At 42.6% G+C, this 25,125-nt stretch overlaps 2 protein-coding genes across 2 annotated transcripts; one reads left to right on the top strand and one right to left on the bottom strand.

The window, feature by feature from the left end:
- Positions 1-8,844: 8,844 nt before the first annotated feature.
- LOC112218799 lies at positions 8,845-11,055 on the top strand. Its single transcript, XM_024379959.2, has 3 exons — positions 8,845-8,937; positions 9,307-9,394; positions 9,615-11,055. The coding sequence occupies exon 3, from the start codon at positions 9,615-9,617 to the stop codon at positions 10,791-10,793; it is 1,179 nt and encodes a 392-aa protein (XP_024235727.1). The 5' UTR covers positions 8,845-8,937; positions 9,307-9,394; the 3' UTR covers positions 10,794-11,055.
- LOC112218800 (phosphatidylinositol N-acetylglucosaminyltransferase subunit Y) lies at positions 10,844-12,113 on the bottom strand. Its single transcript, XM_024379960.2, has 2 exons — positions 11,805-12,113; positions 10,844-11,629 (listed from the first exon to the last, which is right to left on the bottom strand). The coding sequence occupies exon 2, from the start codon at positions 11,418-11,420 to the stop codon at positions 11,208-11,210; it is 213 nt and encodes a 70-aa protein (XP_024235728.1). The 5' UTR covers positions 11,421-11,629; positions 11,805-12,113; the 3' UTR covers positions 10,844-11,207.
- Positions 12,114-25,125: the final 13,012 nt, after the last annotated feature.

The raw sequence follows: 25,125 nt of genomic DNA, 5'->3' as shown, positions 1-25,125 counted from the left end.
CTCAGCCTCTGATGCCATTTATCAATGGCTTCATCCCGATTAATCACAACTGTGAAGCTGTTCGCCACCATCTTTATTCTCACATGTCTAAATGATTGATACTTGTACGACAACAGAAGTGTGTGCCTTTTGAAAGGCTATCCCAGGGAAGCATGTGCGGTTCATGGTTCCGTTGGCATCCAGTCATCGACTGAGGGCTTCCATGTAAAATGTTACAAAGAGATAAGGTAGTGGCCGCATCATTACAAGCACCTCCTCAGCAGTCAGTACCTTCACACCTGTTATAAGCTCCAAAAAGTTCACGATGGGCTTCCTTTGTACCCACAGGCTTACCATGTCAACACAACAGTCTCCCCAGATGTGTTCGCAGAACAAGCCAAGGCAGTCTAGATAAAAACTAAAAACATGAGCACATGAATCGCATAATAGAAAGTTACTATTTTATTTTAATTCATTAGACTCAATGAATGATCTCAAACATTTCTTGTGTGTTTCATCAATCTTGTCTTTCCACAGTGTGAGCCTGTTGTAGTGCGGGTTCGATTTATTTTTACCCAGAGACACATGAAGCATCAGGAAGGCTTACTGTATACCATGGATAATTATGTATGTAATGTCCCATACCTTAGTGATCATCGGAAAGTCGACTGACCCATAGACCCAGACAGTGTGGGCGGATGGAACAACTGAAATGATGGAAGGCATCTGACAATAATGCACCCGTGACCTTCCCTGTAATTCAGGGATCTAGGTAAAGCTGTAGCTTCCGCTGCATATTTCAATGCCACCTCGGAAATTGCTCATGACCACCACAATAAATTGACTGGTTACTACTACAAGTACTAAGACAGTAAAACAAACAGTATACTCACATTATCATGTGCTCTAGCATTAACAAGCAGATTAACTAGCAGATTAACAAGCAGATTAACACTTTATTTTAATAGCAGGGGCTCGCTTGTTTGGAGTCACCGATATATTGAATTATGTCTTTCCATATCCGCAACCTCTGCTGAGGTAGCGAAAGGTCTGTAGCTATGTGCTGTGTATTTTAACACTTAAGTGGTGATGTTTCCAAAAATAAGCAAAGCCCATGGTTTTGACACATTCTTCATTATACAGTGCCTTGCGAAAGTATTCGGCCCCCTTGAACTTTGCGACCTTTTGCCACATTTCAGGCTTCAAACATAAAGATATAAAACAGTATTTTTTGTGAAGAATCAACAACAAGTGGGACACAATCATGAAGTGGAACGACATTTATTGGATATTTCAAACTTCTTTAACAAATCAAAAACTGAAAAATTGGGCGTGCAAAATTATTCAGCCCCCTTAAGTTAATGCTTTGTAGCGCCACCTTTTGCTGCGATTACAGCTGTAAGTCGCTTGGGGTATGTCTCTATCAGTTTTGCACATCGAGAGACTTACATTTTTTCCCATTCCTCCTTGCAAAACAGCTCGAGCTCAGTGAGGTTGGATGGAGAGCATTTGTGAACAGCAGTTTTCAGTTCTTTCCACAGATTCTCAATTGGATTCAGGTCTGGACTTTGACTTGGCCCTTCTAACACCTGGATATGTTTATTTTTGAACCATTCCATTGTAAATTTTGCTTTATGTTTTGGATCATTGTCTTGTTGGAAGACAAATCTCCGTCCCAGTCTCAGGTCTTTTGCAGACTCCATCAGGTTTTCTTCCAGAATGGTCCTGTATTTGGCTCCATACATGTTTGGTGTGTCTCCCAGGTGGCTTGTGGCAAACTTTAAACGACACTTTTTATGGATATCTTTAAGAAATGGCTTTCTTCTTGCCACTCTTCCATAAAGGCCAGATTTGTGCAATATACGACTGATTGTTGTCCGATGGACAGAGTCTCCCACCTCAGCTATAGATCTCTGCAGTTCATCCAGAGTGATCATGGGCCTCTTGGCTGCATCTCTGATCAGTCTTCTCCTTGTATGAGCTGAAAGTTTAGAGGGACGGCCAGGTCTTGGTAGATTTGCAGTGGTCTGGTACTCCTTCCATTTCAATATTATCGCTTGCACAGTGCTCCTTGGGATGTTTAAAGCTTGGGAAATATTTTTGTATCCAAATCCGGCTTTAAACTTCTTCACGACAGTATCTCGGACCTGCCTGGTGTGTTCCTTGTTCTTCATGATGCTCTCTGCGCTTTTAACGGACCTCTGAGACTATCACAGTGCAGGTGCATTTATACGGAGACTTGATTACACACAGGTGGATTGTATTTATCATCATTAGTCATTTAGGTCAACATTGGATCATTCAGAGATCCTCACTGAACTTCTGGAGAGAGTTTGCTACACTGAAAGTAAAGGGGCTGAATAATTTTGCACGCCCAATTTTTCAGTTTTTGATTTGTTAAAAAAGTTTGAAATATCCAATAAATGTCGTTCCACTTCAAGATTGTGTCCCACTTGTTGTTGATTCTTCACAAAAAAATACAGTTTTATATCTTTATGTTTGAAGCCTGAAATGTGGCAAAAGGTCACAAAGTTCAAGGGGGCCGAATACTTTCGCAAGGCACTGTACCTCCACAGATAAAGTGAATCCCTTGGGTGTGTAGAACATTTACAGGCAGAAGTAATGTAGCGCTTGGACAAATGGAGCATCAAGAGTGGAAAACAGATGAGAGTCTCGATCTGGAAGTCTCGATCCATATATTAGTCATCCAATCATATGTGCAGTGTCTAAATACTGCAAGTTCAATACATCCGGTTCACCAGAGCCGCAGCCACTGTAAATGTGAATAACAAAGTGGTAATGGCCTCAATGTCAGAAAATGAATGCTGTTGACTAAAATAATACATGTCATTTAGCAGACACTTTTATCCAAACAGTACCTCATAGTGTCAGCCACCCACGCTAGCGTAAAACTGGAGTCTTCGCTGTCTATTACCTAATCTACACACTCCAATAAACACTTCAACGACTACATTAGTTTCAGATATAAATACTTTCCTTCCATGTTATATTACGGGGATGTTCCTACGTGTGACCATTGTGACCGGCTGGTAGAAAGTCACAGCGTAGGCTAAAGTATTGTCAGTGTTCTAATTTGGTATACCATATAGGTGGCTAGAGTCCTATCACAGAAATGGGAAAGCAGGATATTAGGCAAAAGTTTAAGAATTTCTGCCCCACTGAACTTTCAAAAGATCTCTTGGATATTCTTTTAAACAAAAATGTGGCGCAAACTCAAGAACCTTAAATGTCTGCTGAACTTTGTATTGTAATATAACATGTATTTAAAATGTATGGTTTAATAAAACATTAGTAGATTTATGATGCTAAACAAAATATTGTAATTCAAGTATATGTTATTACACACACACACACACACACCAAGTTGTCACCGGAAAGGGGTGCATTGCTGAAAAAAAAACGAAAGCAGTAATCAATGACTAAGCTTTGCAGCCGTACGTACACTAGGCTATTACTGTATCAACCTTATTGTACAAAGGGCACAGTCTATTTTCACAGACAGCCCTGATCATGGCTATAGTTGACTGACATCATCAAGGCCTCAGATGATAGTTGAGAGAAACTTTTCCCCACAATAAAAAGAGAAAGGAGTCCCCCCATTATTATGAGCACCGCTTTCCCCTTAGCCTGTGAAAACAGTAAGCACAGTAGGACCTGAAGGTTGCTGATGCTATGCTATGAGACATGATGGGAGCTAGATTGCAAAAACTGGTTGAATCAATATTGTTTCCACATCATTTCAACAACAATAAATCAATGTGAAGATGTTGAATCAACGTGGGGAAATGATTGGATTTTTTAAAACATAAATCGGTCTGTGCATATTTGTAAACAACAGCTGGTGCACGAAATCTAAGGAAGTCTCTAGATTTTGCTCGCCTGAAGTTGAGTATATTGTGATAAACTGCAGGCCACACTACTTGCCTAGAGAGTTCTCAGCTAAAATTTTTGTGGCTGTTTATTTACCACCACAGACAGATGCTGGCACTAAGACCGCACTCAGTCAGCTGTATAAGGAAATAAGCAAACAGGAAACCACTCACCCAGAGGCGGCGCTCCTAGTGGCCGGAGACTTTAATGCAGGGAAACTTAAATCAGTTCTACCAAATCTTTATCAACATGTTAAATGTGCAACCAGAGGATTTTTTTTTCTAGATCACCTGTACTCCACACACAGAGACGCGTACATGGCAGAGACACGTACAAAACAGAGACGCGTACAAATCCGACCACAACTCTATCCTTCTGATTCTTGCTTACAAGCAAAAATTAAAGCAGGAAGCACCAGTGACTCGGTCTATGAAAAAATGGTCAGATGAAGCAGATGCTAAACTACAGGACTGCTTTGCTATCACAGACTGGAACATGTTCCGGGATTCTTCCTATGACATTGAGGAATACACCACATCAGTCACTGGCTTTATCAATAAGTGCATTGAGGACATCGTCCCCACAGTGACTGTACGTACACACCCCAAGCAGAAGCCATGGATTACAGGCAACATTCGCACTGAGCTAAAGGGTAGAGCTGCCGCTTTCAAGGTGCGGGACTCTGACCCGGAAGCTTACAAAAAATCCTGCTATGTCCTGCGACGAACCATCAAACAGGCAAAGCGTCAATACAGGGCTAAGATTGAATCATACTACACCGACTCCGACGCTCGTCGAATGTGGCAAAGCTTGCAAACTATTACAGACTACAAAGGGAAGCACAGCCGCGAGCTGCCCAGTGACACAAGCCTACCAGACGAGCTAAATCACTCATATGCTCGCTTCGAGGCAAGCAACACTGAGGCATGTATGAGAGCATCAGCTGTTCCGGACGACTGTGTGATCACGCTCTCCATAGCCGACGTAAGTAAGACTTTTAAATAGGTCAAAATACACAAGGCTGCGGGGCCAGACAGATTACCAGGACGTGTGCTCCGGGCATGTGCTGACCAACTTGCAGGTGTCTTCACTGACATTTTCAACATGTCTCTGATTGAGTCTGTAATACCAACATGCTTCAAGCAGACCACCATAGTCCCTGTGACCAAGAACACAAAGGCAACCTGCCTAAATGACCTCAGACCCGTAGCACTCACGTCCGTAGCCATGAAGTGCTTTGAAAGGCTGGTAATGCCTCATATCAACACCATTATCCCAGAAACCCTAGACCCACTCCAATTTGCACACCGGCCAAACAGATCCACAGATGATGCAATCTCTATTGCACTCCACACTGCCCTTTCCCACTTGGACAAAAGGAACACCTATGTGACAATGCTGTTCATTGACTACAGCTCAGCGTTCAACACCATAGAACCCTCAAAGCGCATCACCAAGCTAAGGAGCTTGGGACTAAACACCTCCCTCTGCAACTGGATCCTGGACTTCCTGACAGGCCACCCCCAGGTGGTGAGGGTAGGTAGCAACACATCTGCCACGCTGATCCTCAACACTGGAGCTCCCCAGGGGTGCGAGCTCAATCCCCTCCTGTACTCCCTGTTCACCCGCGACTGCATGGCCAGGCACGACTCCAAGACCATCATTAAGTTTGCTGACGACACAACAGTGGTAGGCCTGATCACCGACAACGACGAGACAGCCTATAGGGAGGAGGACAGAGACCTGGCTGGGTGGTGCCAGAATAACAACCTAACCCTCAACGTAACCAAGACTAAGGAGATGATTGTGGACTACAGGAAAAGGAGCACCGAGCACGTCCCCATTCTCATCGACGGGGCTGTAGTGGAGCAGGTTGAGAGCTTCAAATTCCTTGGTGTCCACATCAACAACAAACTAGATTGATCCAAACACACCAAGACAGTTGTGAAGAGGGCACGACAAAGCCTATTCCCCCTCAGGAAACTAAAAAGATTTGGCATGGGTCCTGAGATCCTAAAAAGGTTCTACAGCTGCAATATTGAGAGCATCCTGACTGGTTGCATCACTGCCTGGTAAGGTAATTGCTCGGCCTCTGACCGCAAGGCACTACAGCGGGTAGTGCGTACGGCCCAGTACATCACTATTTTTATGGAATGGTCTGCCTACCCATGTGAGAGAAGCAAACTCCGTCTCAACCTTTAAGTCTTTACTGAAGACTCATCTCTTCAGTGGGTCATATGATTGAGTGTAGTCTGGCCCAGGAGTGTGAAGGTGAACGGAAGGCTATGGAGCAACGAACCGCCCTTGCTGTCTCTGCCTGGCCGGTTCCCCTCTTTCCACTGGGATTCTCTGCCTCTAACCCTATTACAGGGGCTGAGTCACTGGCTTACTGGTGCTCTTTCATGCTGTCCCTAGGAGGAGTGCGTCACTTGAGTGGGTTGAGTCACTGATGTGATCTTCCTGTCTGGTTTGGTGCCCCCCCCTCCCCTTGGGTTGTGCCGTGACGGAGATCTTTGTGGACTATACTCAGCCTTGTCTCAGGATGGTAAGTTGGTGGATAAATATATCCCTCTAGTGGTGTGGGGGCTGTACTTTGGCAAAGTGGGTGGGGTTATATCCTTTCTATTTGGCCCTGTCCGGGGGTATCATCGGATGGGGCAACAGTGTCTCCTGACCCCTCCTGTCTCAGCCTCCAGTATTTATGCTGCAGTAGTTTGTGTCAGGGGGCTAGGGTCAGTTTGTTATATCTGGAGTACTTTTCCTGTCTTTTCCGGTGTCCTGTGTGAATTTAAGTATGCTCTCTCTAATTCTCTCTTTCTCTCTTTGTTTCTCTCTCTCGGAGGACCTGATCCGTAGGATCGTGCCTCAGGACTACCTGGCATGATCACTCCTTGCTGTCCCCAGTCCACCTGGCGGTGCTGCTGCTCCAGTTTCAACTGTTCTGCCTGCGGCTATGGAATCCTGACCTGTTCACCGGACGTGCTACCTGTCCCAGACCTATTATTTGACCATGTTGGTAATTTATGAACATTTGAACATCTTGACCATGTTCTGTTATAATCTCCACCTGGCACAGCCAGAAGAGGACTGGCCACCCCTCATAGCCTGGTTCCTCTCTAGGTTTCTTCCTAGGTTTTGGCCTTTCTAGGGAGTTTTTCCTCACCAACGTGCTTCAACACCTGCATTGCTTGCTGTTTGGGGTTTTAGGCTGGGTTTCAGTACAGCACTTTGAGATATCAGCTGATGTATGAAAGGCTATATAAATAAATTTGATTTGATTTGGAGCTAAGCTGCCTGCCATCCAGGACCTCTACACCAGGCGGTGTCAGAGGAAGGCCCTAAAAATTGTCAAAGACTCCAGCCACTCCAGTCATAGACTGTTCTCTCTACTACCGCATGGCAAGCGGTACCGGAGTAATCTAGAAGAAAAAAGAAACGCACACCTATTTAGGCGAGGTGCTGGCTAGCAGAGTAGAAAACTTGAAAATAAAAGAGAGCCGCACACTCTAGGAGCTCAGATGCAAAAAATGTAATTACCAACGTTTCGACAGCCAAGCTGTCTTCATCAGGGAATAATCACTAACACTGCAGGATGACTCGTTTATGTAGTGTTAAAAGACACAGGTGTCTGTAATCATGGCAAAGGGTGTCCTAAAATCATTGGTTAATTATAAAATATTAAAATGGCATACAAAGAACAGCATACAAACAACAAATGGATAGCATACGATCATAAATTCATTTGACTACACAAGTTTACAAACAATTACAATGGCAAAGTCACAATAATCACAAGAATGGCTTCAGATCAAAGTCTACGTAGTGGTACCGGAGTGCTAAGTCTAGGACAAAAAGGCTTCTCAACAGTTTTTTCCCCCCAAGCCATAAGACTCCTGAACAGGTAACCAAATGGTTACCCAGACTATTTGCATTGTGTACCCCCCTCCCACCCCATCTTTTACGCTGCTGCTACTCTCTGTTTATCTTATATGCATAGTCACTTTAACTATACATTCATGTACATACTACCTAAATTGGCCCGACCAACCAGTGCCCCCGCACATTGGCTAACTGGGCTATCTGCATTGTGTCCAACCACCCGTCTACCCTCTTTTTACGCTTCTGCTACTCTCTGTTCATCATATATGCATAGTCACTTTAACGATACCTACATGTACATACTACCAGGTGTCTGTATATAGCCTTGCTACTCTTTTTTCAAATGTCTTTTTACTGTTGTTTTATTTCTTTACTTACCTACACACACACACACACACACACACACACATACCTTTTTCCCCCGCACTGTTGGTTAGAGCCTAAGTAAGCATTTCACTGTAAGGTTTACACCAGTTTTATTCAGCGCACGTGACAAATAAACTTTGATTTGACATGGTGAAATGTTTTGTTGATTTCCCTTTGAATTCAAGTTAGTTGACAAATGTACATCAAATCTACCTTGAAATGACATCTGTGCCCAATGGGTGGTGACTCAAAGGACTGAATGGGTGTGTAAAAAGTTTACTTCTGTACTCACCACCCTGAAGAACGCTGTGAAGGAAAACTGGAAAGTCTGTTGATTGCCTATACAGTAAATACTGACCATGTCATTTTTTTGGTGATTTAGGATTTTGATATTGTATTCACTTATTCTGAAATTGGAATTGAGATCTATATTAATCTTTGGACAAAGAATATTATCTTTACCTTCATACCATGTCATCGTCTTGCAAGGTCCAATTGAGATTGCTGATGGTAGTCCTAACAGTCCCAAACACATTTATAGACAAACCCCCTTAAAATTAAACAGTTTGACACTTTGCATTAGGCTATATTATGTTTGCATCTTAATATTCTCATGTAGGTTAATTACCTGGTAGACCAACATTATTTGTAGATGCAGGTGAGTGATGGCAAGATTCGCATACAGTAGGTGTGTCACGAGATCAGCCAGTAGCCTTGTCAAATGAAAGGGCATGCGCGCTAGAAAGATGCGCTCTCTCTGAAGTTGAAGAGGTGGGTGGCGGGAGTCTGTCAAGTGTCAGGGCCGGAGAATGACTTGAGAAGGTAAGTCATCGCTATATGATTAATATAGTTTCTGAAAACTTTATTTGGTAACAATTTAGATTTTATTTATTTATTTCAGTGTTCCACATCTGACATAATTCCAGACTATTTGGTGTATGCTAACTTTTTGTTGTTGCGGTTGGTAGGCTAACGACCAAGGCCTGTAGTTAGCTCAATTTAATGTCGTTGTCATTTATGTTTCTTACTTTGTATTGGAAGACCACAGCCTGCTATCGCCGATATTATCAAAATGTTGGCTGGTCAGGCTACTGTAACAAGTTCCATCATTAATACAAGATGTTACATGTCGAGATGATGTGCAATGTATCAAGATGTACCGTATGAGGCTCTTCTATGTGTTTAATGCAGGTGTTGGGTTACATGGTTTCAAGAGAGGATACAAGTAACGTTAACAGTTCCCCAACATTGGAGGAACAGAAGGCGTCTTGAATAACTGGTAAGACATTCAATTACTGTATTGCTATAGTCAGAGAGAATTCTAATTTGATAAACAGCCTTAAAGCATATTTTAAAAATCCATTGTGAGGGGCAGCCCCTAGACTGCATACATGTAAATAAGGCCTATGTAATGTAAATTATTTAATATTTCTATTTTGATGTCGAGGCCCGATTATGAATAATTATATATAATAATTTCCACAAATTCCCTTTTCTAGATGGAGATGGCTGAAAGAGCAGAGACAGAGTACACAGAATCTGACACATTTTGTGATTCACCCAGGAGAGGAAAAATCAAAAAATCAAAGAAAGACAAATGTCTAAAAAAGAACAAAACCCACAGGACAGAATTGAAAGACACTGGTATTGAAGAGAAAAAGAAAACCAAAAAGGCCAAAGGTAATAGGAAGAAGAAAAAGAAGGGAAAAGTAGCCCTGGGATTACAAGATAGCTATTTTCTTTTTGAGGGAAACAGTGCACCAAACTCTCCAATAAAGCCAATTAAGTCTAGGGGGAAGTCCACTGTAAAATTTGCTGTAAAACATTACATTAAGAAACAGGAACCTGTGCCGGTGGTTAGTGACTTAGTGAAGGTACCCAAGAAGAAGGCCCAGAGAAAAAAGAAAGTTGCATTTGATTTATTCCCTGACTACATACAAGCAAAACAGCCAGAAGTAGTCAAGTGTTGCACCTCAACAACCAAAGATACTTTTCCCTGGGAAAGCCCCAAGAGTGACAATGAAAGCAACTTTTCTGGGACTTATCAGTGTGGAGAGGGGCAAGAACAGGGAACAGAGTATGGAAAGGGACAAACCAACTCTCAAAGTACTGCTGAAGATGCCAACAGTGAGGACCTGTTCATAACTCAGAAGAAATTCAGAGTACTAACATCTTCAGATCACTCCAGCAGTGGAGGCACTGGTGAAGCCAACACCACAAAATTGGCCAGGCATACCAAGTCACTCATAGAGCCAAAAGAGGAGCCACTGCTCTGGAAGTCAACATCTGAGACAGCCACTCAAACAGAGAACTTCTTTACCTCAGAGATCTCCAGATTCCTCAGGTTTCACCAGTCGTGTGGAGCTGCAGAGTGCTCAGAGCAACCTACTGACCTGTCTCTCCCTAACAGGACGAGGGCAGAGATGGGCATACATCCCCCATCTCAAAGAAAAGCCAATGAAGAGGAAACCAGCCCCCCACTTGGCCAGAAGTCAGACACAACGTCAAGTGAGGAGAATGACCCATTCTGGCGGTGCAAGAGTCAAGTTAAGGCAGTTCAGATGAGACTGAATGAATCTTTCTTCTTTAAGATGAAGGGCGAGGGACAGTCCCCAAGACCACAATCTCCCTTGATGAAACTTACACAGGCCTGTGGTAGGAAGAAAACAAAAAAGTAACAAGTGAAGTTTAAACCCAAACTTCCCCTCAAGAACTAAAAAAAAAAAAGTCAAAAACAATACAATTTTATTAGTGATAGTCATTCACAAGGATACATTTGCTTTGTGGTGTTCTTTGTCCCAGGTTTCCAAAATAGGTTCATTTTATAGTTTTATGTTTTCTAAGTTTAATTAAAAACACATTCAATAAAAACACGTATTAATGCACATTTTATGGAAGAAATTGCATGTCACTCATCAAATAAAGTTTCTTAATTTGTCATTTTCTTCTTACAATCATTTAGTGGATCATAAGCTGTGGTAGCAATAGCAGCTTCATGTGCAATGCCATCACCACAGTACACATCACTAATTGATAACCTTTATTATTAGTGACATTCAACTGAAACACTATTCATGTAAAGCAAGTGTACACTAATTGTGTCTGAATAGCTTGATTCCAATCCACTTCCATAGATGAAAAAACACATAGACTGGGATGGTGACTGGTAACAGAAGACTGTAGAAACACACACTGCTAGTGCTTGTACATCCCTGAGGGAAATTATCATCCACAGTTGCAGAATAGAAAAGTCCAAATAGGGAGACTATAGGAACCAGTACTGTGAGGGTAGAGAGAGATAACATATTGACTTCTAGCTAACAACTAATTTAAACAATGTTCAGGGTCAAGATCTTCTTGAGTCTTTACTGTTTGTGTTTTATGCCTGCTGTGCTGGTTTCACTGGTGTTTCAGGTTCTTTTTTAATCAATCTTGCATGTTGGGAATCTCATCAAATATCGGGTATGCGATGCCAAGCTCCTCGTTGATGAGTTCATTGGTATTTACCTCGTACCTGCGTGATAAGACGAGAGTACAACAATTAGGCTAGCTAGCTAACTGTTAGCTGATGCTACCTATACAGCCGAGACAAAAAGTGGTGTTTCTGTCTCAGCTATGCCATAGCAAAACAAGATCGTCGTTGGATTAGGTAAACTAGTATAAATCTGGTAATGTATAACATGACTCACCTCAATTGCTTTTTGGATAGTGGACAAACAACAAATTCGAGCAAGGATGTGTGGAAGTCCTTCACAACTGTCAAATGCCTTACAGATACAGGCAGAGGTCCTACGCCCCGTAAAACAATTACATATTTGACAAACCTTTGAATACTCCGAGTTTCATTAACTCATCTTAAAGAATTCTGAAACATGACCGAAGTAGCCAGCAGATGTGCCTTTTAGGGTGTTGTTGTTTCTGCAATGAACAACAGCTCAAGCTAAACTGGAAGAACACACGAAATTGTACTGGTGCATCACAAATGTAGTCCCCAGTATCTGATTAACTAGTTCCGTCCTCTAGAAATTCAACTGCACATTTCAGATTTTCAACAGCAAATAGTGAAAATATTAAAAAGCACTTAAAAAATCAGAGCCGGTGTTAAATTGTCAGCTATATGAATATTACAGACGACTGATACAGGCTAATATAATTTGCAGATTTGACAAGTATTATACATGCCTGACCACGAGATGGTAGCACAAACTCACAGGTATTTTACTCAAAAATAATGTCTCGAGAGGTGTTCGAGAGGATCAAAACCGTAATGTGTCATTGGTAAATCGCCTGCACGATCGGCGGCAATGTCGAACAAGCCCAAAGTGTGTGGTCATCAGCGTTGCCATGTCCCCAGTTTTCCGAAAATTAGTCTACTTTGAAAACGATGTCGGGGGTGAAAATGTATTGTAAACGACCCTGGGTTTATAAGCGCGGACATCGACTCTGCCGCATGAGCATGCTTTAGCCGCACAGTCGATAGCGCGCTGGACTTCGGACAAGAAGTTCGAGGGTTCGAGGCCTGCTCCCTGCTGTTTTATTACAGTGTTATTGGTCGCGGATAACGGGTTTTTGTCCTACTTTTAAATTGCACCGCGGCCGCCATGGTTGCTGAGTGGAAGAGTGAGTAGTGGGGAGGGAGAGTGAGTAGTGGGGAGGGAGTGGGAGTACTGAGCGCGCGTGTATGTGTTGACAGCTGAGTGATAGAGAGCAGGGCAGCGATGCTGTCCTCTCACTCACTAAGCTCCCTGCTGCCTGCAGCGCTCTCTCAACACACACACCTCCAGCCCTCCCCACCACTTGCCCGTTCACTCAGTAACAGCCTGCCCCACTGCCTGATAGTCAGCAGCAGCAGGTAACGGTGAAATTAATCGAATCTTTTTTTCTCAGAGAAATGTCATGGCGACTTGGTCGAATTTAGAAGTTGCCCAAAAAAAACCATTCCGCGACCAATACATATTCAACCACGACATCGTTTTCAAAGTAGACATTTTTTCCCGGACAACTGGGGGCATGGCAATTGATGTGAGATCAACAAACTAACAACACGAGATGGCTACATACTTCTCTCCCTAAAGTGCCAACTCCTCTTGTTGCTATTTTTTAAGCCTTGTGGCCGGGTTTTGAGTGGTCATTGTGCTAGATTTTTTTTCCAGACAACCCTGATTTACATTTTTGTCATTAGCAGACGCTCTTATCCAGAGTGACTTACAGTTAGTGCATTTATCACATGATATATCCTTACACATGATATGGAAATGAGTCGAGTAGAGATGATGTTTTATGCATATAAAGTCATTACAGCCTTTATTGTTCAAATGCATCTTTAATGAAAGTCACATAGGCCTACAGAAAATGTAAAGGCCAAATATTACATTGAGATGGTTAAAAAAAAGTTGGAAGAAGAAAGTGATGTATTATGGTCGAGTTGCGGATATTGCTCTGAGAGTTTTTAGTGAAGGCTTCCAATTGTTTTAGGTTCTGTGAGCGCACTGCTAACATAATAGAATGCCTTCAGGTTCTAAACTGCAGCAGTGTAATTAGATTGAAGCCTGTGAGTATCCAGTTCACCGTTACCATCATTACAGACCCTGAGGACAAGCTTCTGCTTCAAGCAGGAACACATAACTTGATGAGGCTGAGGCTCCTCTCTGATTACATTCCATAAAGAAATATCAAACTTTGCTACCCAGTGAAATCTGATAACCTATTTCTGATTCATACCGTAGACTACAGTTCACTGTGTGCAGATACTGAAGAAAATAATCCATAACTCAGAATGATTTGATATCTATCACAAACTTCAAGGTAATGTCTCTTTAAAAGCATGTTCACAAAAAACAGATAGTGCAATTGTTTTTTCCAATAAAGTTCACTTTGCCTCTCACTTCTATCTTTCTAACTAACATTCTTTCATCCATGCATGTTTCTCCTGCCCAGGCTTTGCTGATGCCTGTGTAACGGATGTGAAACGGCTAGCTTAGTTAGCGGTGCGCGCTAAATAGCGTTTCAATCGGTGACATCACTTGCTCTGAGACCTTGAAGTAGTAGTTCCCCTTGCTCTGCAAGGGCCAAGGCTTTTATGGAGCGATGGGTAACGATGCTTTGTGGGTGTCAGTTGTTGATGTGTGCAGAGGGTCCATGGTTTGCGCCCAGGTATGGGCGAGGGGGTCTAAAGTTATACTGTTACACCTGCCAGCTCTTACAATGACCTGGATAGGTGTTTTACGTATCAGCTAACCACATCATATACTATAGCAATCTGCCAATGACATGATGTGACATGCAACCATAGGTTGATGGATGGAACATCTGGGCAGAGAAACACAACCACTGTCTCTTCATGTGACCCTTAAAGCTCATGAGTGACATGATTCATTCAGCTGTACTGAGAAGTACATGCCTCAAAGGGTAGAGGAGGAAATTATAAATATACAGTACTAGTCAAATGTTTGGACACACCCAGCTTCATGAGGAATGCTTTTCCAACAGTCTTGACGGAGTTCCCACATATGCTGAGCACTTGCTGGCTGCATCTCAATTTGGTGATTGTTGGGTGATTGTAAATGCCAGGTCATCAGATGCAGCACTCCATCACTCTCCTTCTTGGTCAAATAGCCCTTATATGGCCTGGAGCCTATTAACAGGTGTGTCTTGTTAAAAGTCCATTTGTGAAATTCGAGCACTGGTTGCCTTCCAGAGAGACATCAGAGATTGTAACATTCTCTGTTTCACAGAAACATGGTTCTCTTGGGATATGTTGTCGTAATCGGTTCAGCCACCGGGCTTCTCCATGTATCTCGCCGACAGAGCTAAACACTTCTCTGGGAAAAGGAAGGGTGGAGGTGTATGCTTCATGATTATCGACTCATGGTGAATTCATAACAACATACAGGAACTCAAGTCCTTCTGCTCACTCGACCTAAAATTCCATATAATCAAATGCTGGCCATTTTACCTACCAAGATAATTCTCGTCAGTTACATTCACAGCTGTGTACATTTCCCCTTCAAGCAGACTTCAAGAAGGACATCAAGGAACTTCACTGGACTATATGCAAAGTGGAAACCATATATCCTGAGGCTGCATTTATTGTAGCTGGGGATTTTAACAAAGCAAATTTCCTACCATGTAATAGACAGAAACTCAAACAGGATGTACCAGTGACGAGAACCATTCAACGCTGGTCCGACCAATCGGAAGCCATGCTTCAAGATTGTTTTGATCACGCAGACTGGAATATGTTCTGGTCAACCTCAGAGAACAACATCGACCAATACGCTGACTCGATGAGTGCGTTCATAATGAAGTGCATTAGAGATGTTGTACCCACTGTGACTATTAAAACCTATCCTAACCAGAAACTGTGGATGGATGACAGCATTCGCGCAAAACTGAAAGCGCGATCCACTGCATTTAGCCATGGAAAGAGGTCTGGGAATATGACTGAATATAAACAGTGTAGTTATTCCCTCCGCAAGGCAATCAAACAAGCGAAATGCCAGTACAGGGACAAGGTGGAGTCGCAATTCAACGGCTCAGACACGAGACGTATGTGACAGGGTCTACAGGAAATCACAGACTACAAAAAGAAAACCAGCCACATCATGGACACCGACATAATGCTTCCAGACAAACTAAACACCTTCTTTGCCCACTTTGAGGATAATAGAGTGGCACAGTCACAGCCCGCTAACAAGGACTGTGCCCCCGCCCTCTCTTTCTCCATGGCTGACCAGAGTAAAACATTGAAACTTGTTAACCCTCGCAAGGCTGCTGGCCCAGACGGCATCCCTAGACGCATCCTCAGAGCATGCGCAGACCAGCTGGCTGCTGTGTTTATGGACATATTCAATTGCTCCCTATCCCAGTCTATTGTGCCCACATGCTTCAAGATGGCTACCATTGATCCTGTACCCAAGAAGGCAAAGATATCTGAACTAAATGACTTCCGCCCCGTAACACTCACTTCTGTCATCATGAAGTGCTTTGAGAGACTAGTCAAGGATCATATCACCTCCACCTTACCAGCCAGCCTAGTCCCACTTCAATTTGCATACCACCCCAAAAGGTCCACAGACGACGCAATCATCATCATACTGCACACTGCCCTATCCCATCTGGACAAAAGGAATACCTATGTAAGAATTCTGTTCATTTTCTACAGCTCAGCATTCAACACCATAGTACCCTCCAAGCTCATCATCGAGCTGGAGGCCCTCTGTCTCAACCTTTCCATGTGCAATTGGGTCCTGGACTTTCTGATGGCACCCCCAGGTGGTGAAGGTAGGAAACAACATCTCCACTTCGCTGACCCTCAACACAGGCGCCCCACAAGGGTGCCTGCTCAGCCCCCTCCTGTAGTCCCTGTTCACCCATGACTGCATGGGCATGCACGCCTCCAACTCAATCATCAAGTTTCCAGATGACACAACAGTAGTGGGCTTGATTACCAACAACAACGAGACAGCCTACAGGGAGGAAGTGAGGGCACTTGGAGTGTGGTGTCAGAAAAACAAACTCTCACTCAACGTCAACAAGCTAAAGGAGATGACCGTGGACGTCAGAAAACAGCAGAGGGAGCACCCCCCCCCCCAGCCTGATACAGCAACTGCACCACCCTCAACCGCAAGGCTCTCCAGAGGGTGGTGCGGGCTGCACAACGCATCACTGGGGGAAAACTACCTGCCCTTCATGTCACCTACAGCACCATGCCCCAGGACTACCTGACATGATGACTCCTTGCTGTCCCCAGTCCACCTGACCATGCTGCTGCTCCAGTTTAAACTGTTCTGCCTTATTATTATTCGACCATGCTGGTCATTTATGAACATTTGAACATCTTGGCCATGTTCTGTTATAATCTCCACCCGGCACAGCCAGAAGAGGACTGGCCACCCCACATAGCCTGGTTCCTCTCTAGGTTTCTTCCTAGGTTTTGGCCTTTCTAGGGAGTTTTTCCTAGCCACCGTGCTTCTACACCTGCATTGCTTGCTGTTTGGGGTTTTAGGCTGGGTTTCTGTACAGCACTTTGAGATATCAGCTGATGTACGAAGGGCTATATAAATAAATTTGATTTGATTTGATGTCACAGGAAGGCCAAAAAGATCATTAAGGACATCAACCACCCGGGCCACTGCCTGTTCACACCGCTACCATCCAGAAGGTAAAGTAAGAACAGGTGCATCAAAGCTGGGACTGAGAGACTGAAAAACAGCTTTTATCTCAAGACCATCAGACTGCTAAACAGCAATCACTAACTCAGAGAGTCTGCTGCCTACATTGAGACCCAATCACTGGCCACGTTAATAAATGGATCACTAGTCACTTTATACAATGCCACTCTAAATAATGCCACTTTAATCATGTTTACATATCTTACATTACTCATATCACATGTATATACTGTATTTTATACCATCTATTGTACCTTGCCTATGCCGCTCGGCCATCGCTCATCCATATACTTACATGTACATATTCTCAATCGCCACTTTAGATTTGTTTGTATTAGGTAGTTGTTGGGGTATTGTTAGATTACTTGTTAGATATTACTGCGCTCTCGGAACTAGAAACACAAGCATTTCACTACACTCGCATTAATATCTGCTAACCATGTGTATGTGACAAATAACATTTGATTTGATTTGAGCCAGTCAGTTGCGTTGTGACAAGGTAGGGCTGGTATACAGAAGATAGCCCTATTTGGTAAAAGACCAAGTCCATATTATGGCAAGAACAGCTCAACAATGTCACGTTCTGACCTTTATTTCCTTTGTTTTGTCATTATTTAGTATGGTCAGGGCGTGAGTTGGGGTGGGCAGTCTATGTTTGTTTTTCTATGATTTGGGTATTTCTATGTTTCGGCCTAGTATGGTTCTCAATCAGAGGCAGGTGTCATTAGTTGTCTCTGATTGAGAATCATACTTAGGTAGCCTGGGTTTCACTGTGTGTTTTGTGGGTGATTGTTCTTGTCTCTGTGTTTGCACCAGATAGGGCTGTTTTTTTTTTTCTTCACGTTTTGTTAGTTTGTTCATGTGTAGTTGCTTTATTAAAGAACCTATGAATAGTAACCACGCTGCGTATTGGTCCGCCTCTCCATCAACTCAAGAAAACTGTTACAAACAAGAAGGTCATTCAATCTGGAAAATGTGCAGTTGCAAAAACCATCAAGCACTATGATGAAACTGTCTCTCATGAGGACCGCCACAACAAAGGAAGACCCAGAGTTACCTCTGTTGCAGGGGATAAGTTCATTAGAGATACCAGCCTCAGAAATTGCAGCCCAAATAAATGCTTCACATAGTTTAAGTAACAGACATGTCTCAACATAATCTGTTGCAGAGGAGACTACATGAATCAGGCCTTCATGGTCGAATTGCTGTAAAGAAACATCTACTATAGTACACCAATAATATGAAGAGACTTGCTTGGGCCAAGAAACACGAGCAATGGACATTAGACCGGTGGAAATCTGTCCTTTGGTCTGATGAGTCCAAATTTGAGATTTTTGGTTCCAACCGCCGTGTGTTTGTGAGATGCAGAGTAGGTGAATGGATGATCTCCGTATGTGTGGTTCCCACCGTGAAGCTTGGAGGAGGAGGTGTGATGGTTTAGGGGTGCTTTGCTGGTGACACTGTCTGTGATTTATTTTGAATTCAAGGCACACTTAACCAGCATGTCTACCACAGCATTCTGTAGCGACACACCATCCCATCTGTTTTTCAACAGGACAATAACCCTACACGCCTCCAGGCTGTATAAGGGTTATTTGAACATGAACAAGAAGGATAGTGATGGAGTGCTGCATCAGATGACCTGGCCTCTACAATCACTTGACCTCAACCCAATTGAGATGGTTTGGGATGAGTTGGACCGCAGGAAAAACAGTCAACAAGTGCTCAGCACATGAGGGAACTCCTTCAAGATTGTTGGAAAACCATTCCTCATGAAGCTGGTTGAGAGAATGCCAAGAGTGTGCAAAGCTGTCATCAATGCAAAGTGTGGCTATTTGAAGAATCTCAAATATAGAATATGATTTGTTTAATACCTTTTTGGTTACTACATGATTCCATATGTGTTACTTCATAGTTTTGATGTCTTCACTATTATTCTAGAATGTAGAAAATAGTACAAATAAAGAAAAGCCCTTGAATGAGTAGGTGTTCTAAAACTTTTTACCGGTAGTGTTGACCAAATTGTTTTACATAAAAAAACAGAATGAGAATGAGACACTTCCAAAGCGATATCGTCATTGTGATAATTTAAAAAATCAAAGATTAGCTCTTTATGACCTTTCACAGCTCCTGAGCATGACCAAGAGTAAATGGGATTATCACTTTCTTAGCATTGAATTAAATGTAGGGGCTCTCATTTAGACAGCATTACAGTCTCATTATTGTTTGAAATGCTCGAGAACAAGCTCATCAACTCTCAGACAGATTTAGTTCCTAGGTACAATGTTGCCACAATTGTGATTCCTTGCATAGGGTTGAGATTATTAAAACAGGAGTCTTTCTCTGCAAGCAGGGTTTTCATTTCCAATTCCACGTTATTTAAGTATTGCCAACCCAGCACACTCTGTGTCTGATAATCAGCTCCCTATGGACCTCTTCTCTCCCCAACACCTGAGCTTCCCCATCAATGACACATTAAAACGAGAACTGCAGCAGTGCCTTAATACCCCTGATATACGACCATGCCCAGAAGTAACAAAGCTTACCCTGAAATTAAATCTCATGGTTAGTCAGCAGTCGAAACGCAGCAAGGCGTGAGATGGCCCACATTCTGCATCATTACTGTTCCTTCAAGGTCCCCAAGTGCTTCATTGCCCATGTAAATCACTGGGCTGTATTTAGCAGTGACTGTGTTGTGTTTATTCATTTTGAGTGTTAATTGGATGAGCTGTAATGCAGCAGTGTTAATGGGAGGAGATGCTATGGTTATAGACACGTGTTTGACCTTTCTTGTCTTTGATCAGCCCAGTGGTGATTTTAGTATGTAAATCTTGGTGGGGCAAACACATTTTTTGGGGGGGGGGGGTGCATGTCAGCAAAGCCACTACATAATACAACACAACACTAAACAATACATTAATTGCACAATAACGGTGATAAACGGTGCCCACAAACTGTTAGGGCCTACATAAAGCTGTCCCAACAGCAGAGTTCCAACAGCAGTCCTAACACCTTACCACTGCTACACCTGGCTATCAACGGAGCCTTGTCTGGCAGAGGAACAGTTCATTCTAGGCAGTTAACCCACTGTTCTTCGGGCGCCAAATATGCAGAAGACACATTTCAGTTGAAGGCATTCAGTTGTACAACTGACTAGGTATCTTCCCTTTCTTAGAGTGTCCACCAAGTCAGAAATTATTAAATTTCTCTAAAACAGGTTATAGACTACATGCGCACCACGAAGTCAGAACAGTTGGTGAATTTAAGAGGGTAAAACAGCTTACTACACAAAATACACTTAGTATTACTTTCTTAGCTACAGAATACATATCTTCCTGGGATATTACATCATTTATGCAGCAGCGTACAAGACATTTTTGGACTCACCTTGTTTTCTGTGCTCATTTGAAAAGGAAGGTGGCGCGGCGGTCCTTCATGGGAAAATTTTGTCATCCAACTTTGTCATCAAAGTCTGCCATTCTCTGGATTTATGGGGCTTTCAAGACAACTGGGAACTCATAAAAAAACAAGGTCGAATAATGATGACGTCAGTGATATTCAGGTCGTAGCTCTAGAAAGAGGCCTGAGTTCTCGACTTAGTTGGAACTTTTTTTTCCCCCGAGTTCCCAGTTGTCTTGAACTCTCTGAAGTCAGATTTCCCAGTTCTGACTCAACAGTTGTTTTGAGCAGGGCACAAATCAAGCTAGATTGACAGCATGGCCAATGTTGAATGTTTATCATTTTAAGCTTGGAAAAGAGACCCTTAAAACCTGTTACGGCTAGATATTCTGGAACCTAACAGGTTTTAAGGGTCTCTTTTCCAAGCTTAAAATGACTACATCCGGTGACAACATCTGGTGAAATTGCAGAGCGCAAAATTCAAATTAAATTATTGGAAATATTTAACTTTCATAAAATCACATGTGCAATACACCAAATTAAAGTTTAACTTCTTCTTAATCCAGCCACCATGTCAGATTTCAAAAAGGCCTTACGGCGAAGCAAACCATGCGATTATCTGAGGACAGCACCCCATCATACAAACACATGACAATCATATTTCAACCTGCCAAGTGTGACACAAAACTCAGAAATAACAATATAATTCATGCCTTACCTTTGAAGATCTTCTTCTGTTGGCACTCCAAAATGTCCCATAAACATCACAAATGGTCCTTTTGTTCGATAAATTCCATCGTTATATCCCCAAAATGTCCCTTTATTTGGCGCGTTTGATTCAGAAAAACACTGGTTCGAACTCGCCCAACATGACTACAAATTATCTAAAAAGTTACCTGTAAACTTGGTCCAAACATTTCAAACAACTTTCCAAATCCAACTTTAGATTATTTACGTTTTAAAATACCTATCAAATTTAAGACGGAATATACTGTGTTCAATAGCGGAAAAAATGAAAGTGGAGCCAGCCCCAGGTCGCGTGCCGCAAACAAAACAGTCCACTAGGCTCGACACCCAGAAAGGAAAGGGCTACTTCTTCATTACTCAGAAGAAAAACATCAACCAATTACTAAAGACTGTTGACATCTAGTGGAAGCCATAGGAACTGCAACCAGATGCCTCAGAAATCTAGATTCCCATAGAAAACCAATTGATGGCCTACCGGGTGGCGCAGTGGTCTAGGGCACTGCATCGCAGCTGTGCCACCAGAGACTCTGGGTTTGAGCCCAGGCTCAGTCGCAGCCGGCCGCGACCGGGAGGTCCATGGGGCGATGCAAAATTGGCCTAGCATCATCTGGGTTAGGGAGGGTTTGGCCGGTAGGAATATCCTTGTCTCATCGCGCACTAGGGACTCCTGTGGTGGGCCGGGCACAGTGCACGCTAACCAGGTCACCAGGTGCACGGTGTTTCCTCCGACATATTGGTGCGGCTGGCTTCCGGGTTGATGCACGCTGTGTTAAGAAGCAGTGCGGGTTGTGTTTCGGAGGACGCATGGCTTTTGACCTTCGTCTCTCCCGAGCCCGTACGGGAGTTGTAGCGATGAGACAAGATAGTAACTACTAACAATTGGATACCACGAAATTGGGAAGAAAAAAGGGAAAAAAAGGAAACCAATTGAAAACACAGTTACCTCAAAAACAAACTTTCCTGGATGGTTTGTCCTCGGGGTTTCGCCTGCCAAATAAGTTATGTTATACTCACAGACATAATTTCAACTGTTTTAGAAACTTTAGAGTGTTTTCTATCCAAATCTACCAATTATATGCATATCATAGCTTCTGGACCTGAGTAGCAGGCAGTTTACTTTGGGCACGCTTTTCATCCGGACGTGAAAATAGTGCCCCCTAGCCCGAAGAGATTAATTAAAACCAGACGTGGGACCACACAGCCACTCCACTGAATAGCAGGCTAATGATTGCTTTGCAATGCTTGCAGTTAGCCACTGATTCTTTCCAAACCACTCATTGTTGAATTTGCTATTTCCAACTTGTGTAATGTTTATGTTCAATGGCCGATGAGCACCGATACGTTTTAGGATTTGCCAGTAGATTGTCGACTTGATTCATGATGATGACTGCGAGCTAAGATTTTGAAAGTATGATGTTGACATGATCAGTCTTATCAAAGCTACTGTTTATATAATGTTATTTGACGTCATTTTATCTGTGGCCAATGACCTTGAGCCTTCTTGGATGGGCACTTCTAATGTAACTCTGTGGCAGCACCAAAGGGGCTTGCATTTTCGAGCTCTACCCATAGATTTGGCGGTGACTTAGTGTCCCCATGAGTGACAGAACACAGCCAAACACGGCGCAACTAGAGAACATTACCAAAAGCTATGCTCCGTATTTTCCGCTGGTTACCCCACCACAGAAACCACTGAGCTAGACTGAAACACCTGCATTCTGGAGTTTCCTTTCTCAAAAAAGCAAAAAAGAGACCATGTTTGTATGCGGCTTTATTAACTCGATGAATTTTTATATTTTTTTGACATTGTTTCCAAACTGATATGTGACACGTATTAATGCCAAAATAACGTGCAAAACAAGCAACTAAAACATTTGATTTTTGATTTTTTTGTTGTTGCTAAAAACGTGGGGTTCAAAACACCTGCCCTGAATGATGGGTCGCCACTGGATCAGCCATTTAGAGGCTTCAGGCCATAAAAAACAGATTGTAAATAGTTATATTTGACTTTGGTTGCCTGTATTGTACTGAAGGATCTGCCATTGAATTATCATCTGGCTGTGTGGTAACTGGTAACATTGTGACCCATGTGCTGAAGTCTCAGTCTATACGGACCTTGAGTGATGCAGAGAATAAAGGTCAGGAGTACAGGGTTACGTCCTCAGCTGGTAAAGTGGACTATAGCCTACTGAGGCACCAACCCAGAGCAGCTAGATTAGTCTGCCCTCGGATAGATCTCCCCTCCAAATATGTTTTTATGCATTATGGCTTTAATGTCCTGAAATCCTCTTACATGACTTAAAAGGCATATCATTTCCACCTCTCTCCAGGGTCAGCAAGGAAGGAGGGGTTCCTTTTCAACCTACATTCTTGTTGCTGACAGGTCCTCAGCCACAGCTCTAAAGTCAGTGGGGTAAAGTGAGTCAGTGAGAGGAATTATAGTTGGGGTCGATATCGGGAGAATAATGTTTGTGCAATGAATTATTTAGTAGTGGGAAAGAGATGTATTTATATACATTAATGATTTCCTTTATTTCAGGGGTCAAGTGAATTGTACTAATTCAATCTGTCCTCAGCTCCTCTCCTCTCTGTTAACTTCATTCAGAGGCTTACCTGGATCACTGAAATACAAGAGTTACTGTAGTCTCAAAGAACATGTTTTATGGATGGTTTGCAGTGGCTCAGTGAGTGTAGTGATGTGCAACCCATCTTAAAAGGGACCAAGAAGATAGAGTGTGGTTTCCAAGCTTATAAAATCTTAAATGTTGCAGTCATAGTAACAGGAACATGTAGAACCCAAAATGGTTTCTGCTAGGGACCCAGTGCAGGGTGTGTGAAGTGAAATAATCTAATAGACTACATCATGTGAGGTTTTCATAGTCAAGGACTCTTGTTCCCTTTAAGTCTTTTAATCGTCACAAGTAAATAAATAGTTTTTGTTAATCAATTACCACGGTACATTAACACTGTAAAATGGGCCATGCTCAAAGGGTCTGAGCTGTGTAACAGTCAGATCGCCAATGATGTTCAGACTAAGGAGTAAGGATTACTATTCAATAGTTACTGTCAAGGATAAGGGGTCTTGTGAGTAAAGTGATAGTTGTTCAATTGTCGAAAGTCTTATACTCAATACTACTAGTTGTGATAGTTGGAGATACATTTCTAAACTGAAAAAAAACTTCTCTCCCATTCCAAACATTCAACTTGTGCCAGCTTTTGGAGCTTCAAGTAGTAATGAGCTGTCACTTTCCAATGTGTCCTCCCACCATTTACACCCTCAAAAATTATGTTACTCAGCTCCATCTTCTGTGACAGCTGCTTATTGTGCCAGGGCAATTCAAACACATCATTACTTCAGCAATAACTGAAATTCAAAAAATGCTCCGTGTTGTTAGTGCATCTCTATGAGTGACGTGAGTGGTTTGACAAGACTGAAATAAAATATTACTTTTTGGATGTTTACATTCCATTAACCCTTTACACTCATGGAAAATGGCCTATATATAGATAGGACAAATTGAAATGTTTCTTACAGAAGAAATATGAAAAGCATATGCATAACCGTGCCAGCAATAGAAAATAAATAGTTAGATTATGGAAAAATGATTAGACCAAAGGGTGAGGCCACAACAGTTCACCTGACAAGACTGAATCCAAACATTACACTGTTGATTTTATGTGCATTTTACAT

Source organism: Oncorhynchus tshawytscha, linkage group LG19 (genome assembly GCF_018296145.1).
Source record: "Oncorhynchus tshawytscha isolate Ot180627B linkage group LG19, Otsh_v2.0, whole genome shotgun sequence".
In the NCBI taxonomy this organism is placed as follows: Eukaryota; Metazoa; Chordata; class Actinopteri; order Salmoniformes; family Salmonidae; genus Oncorhynchus; species Oncorhynchus tshawytscha.
This window is presented reverse-complemented; position numbering and strand designations above follow the sequence as displayed.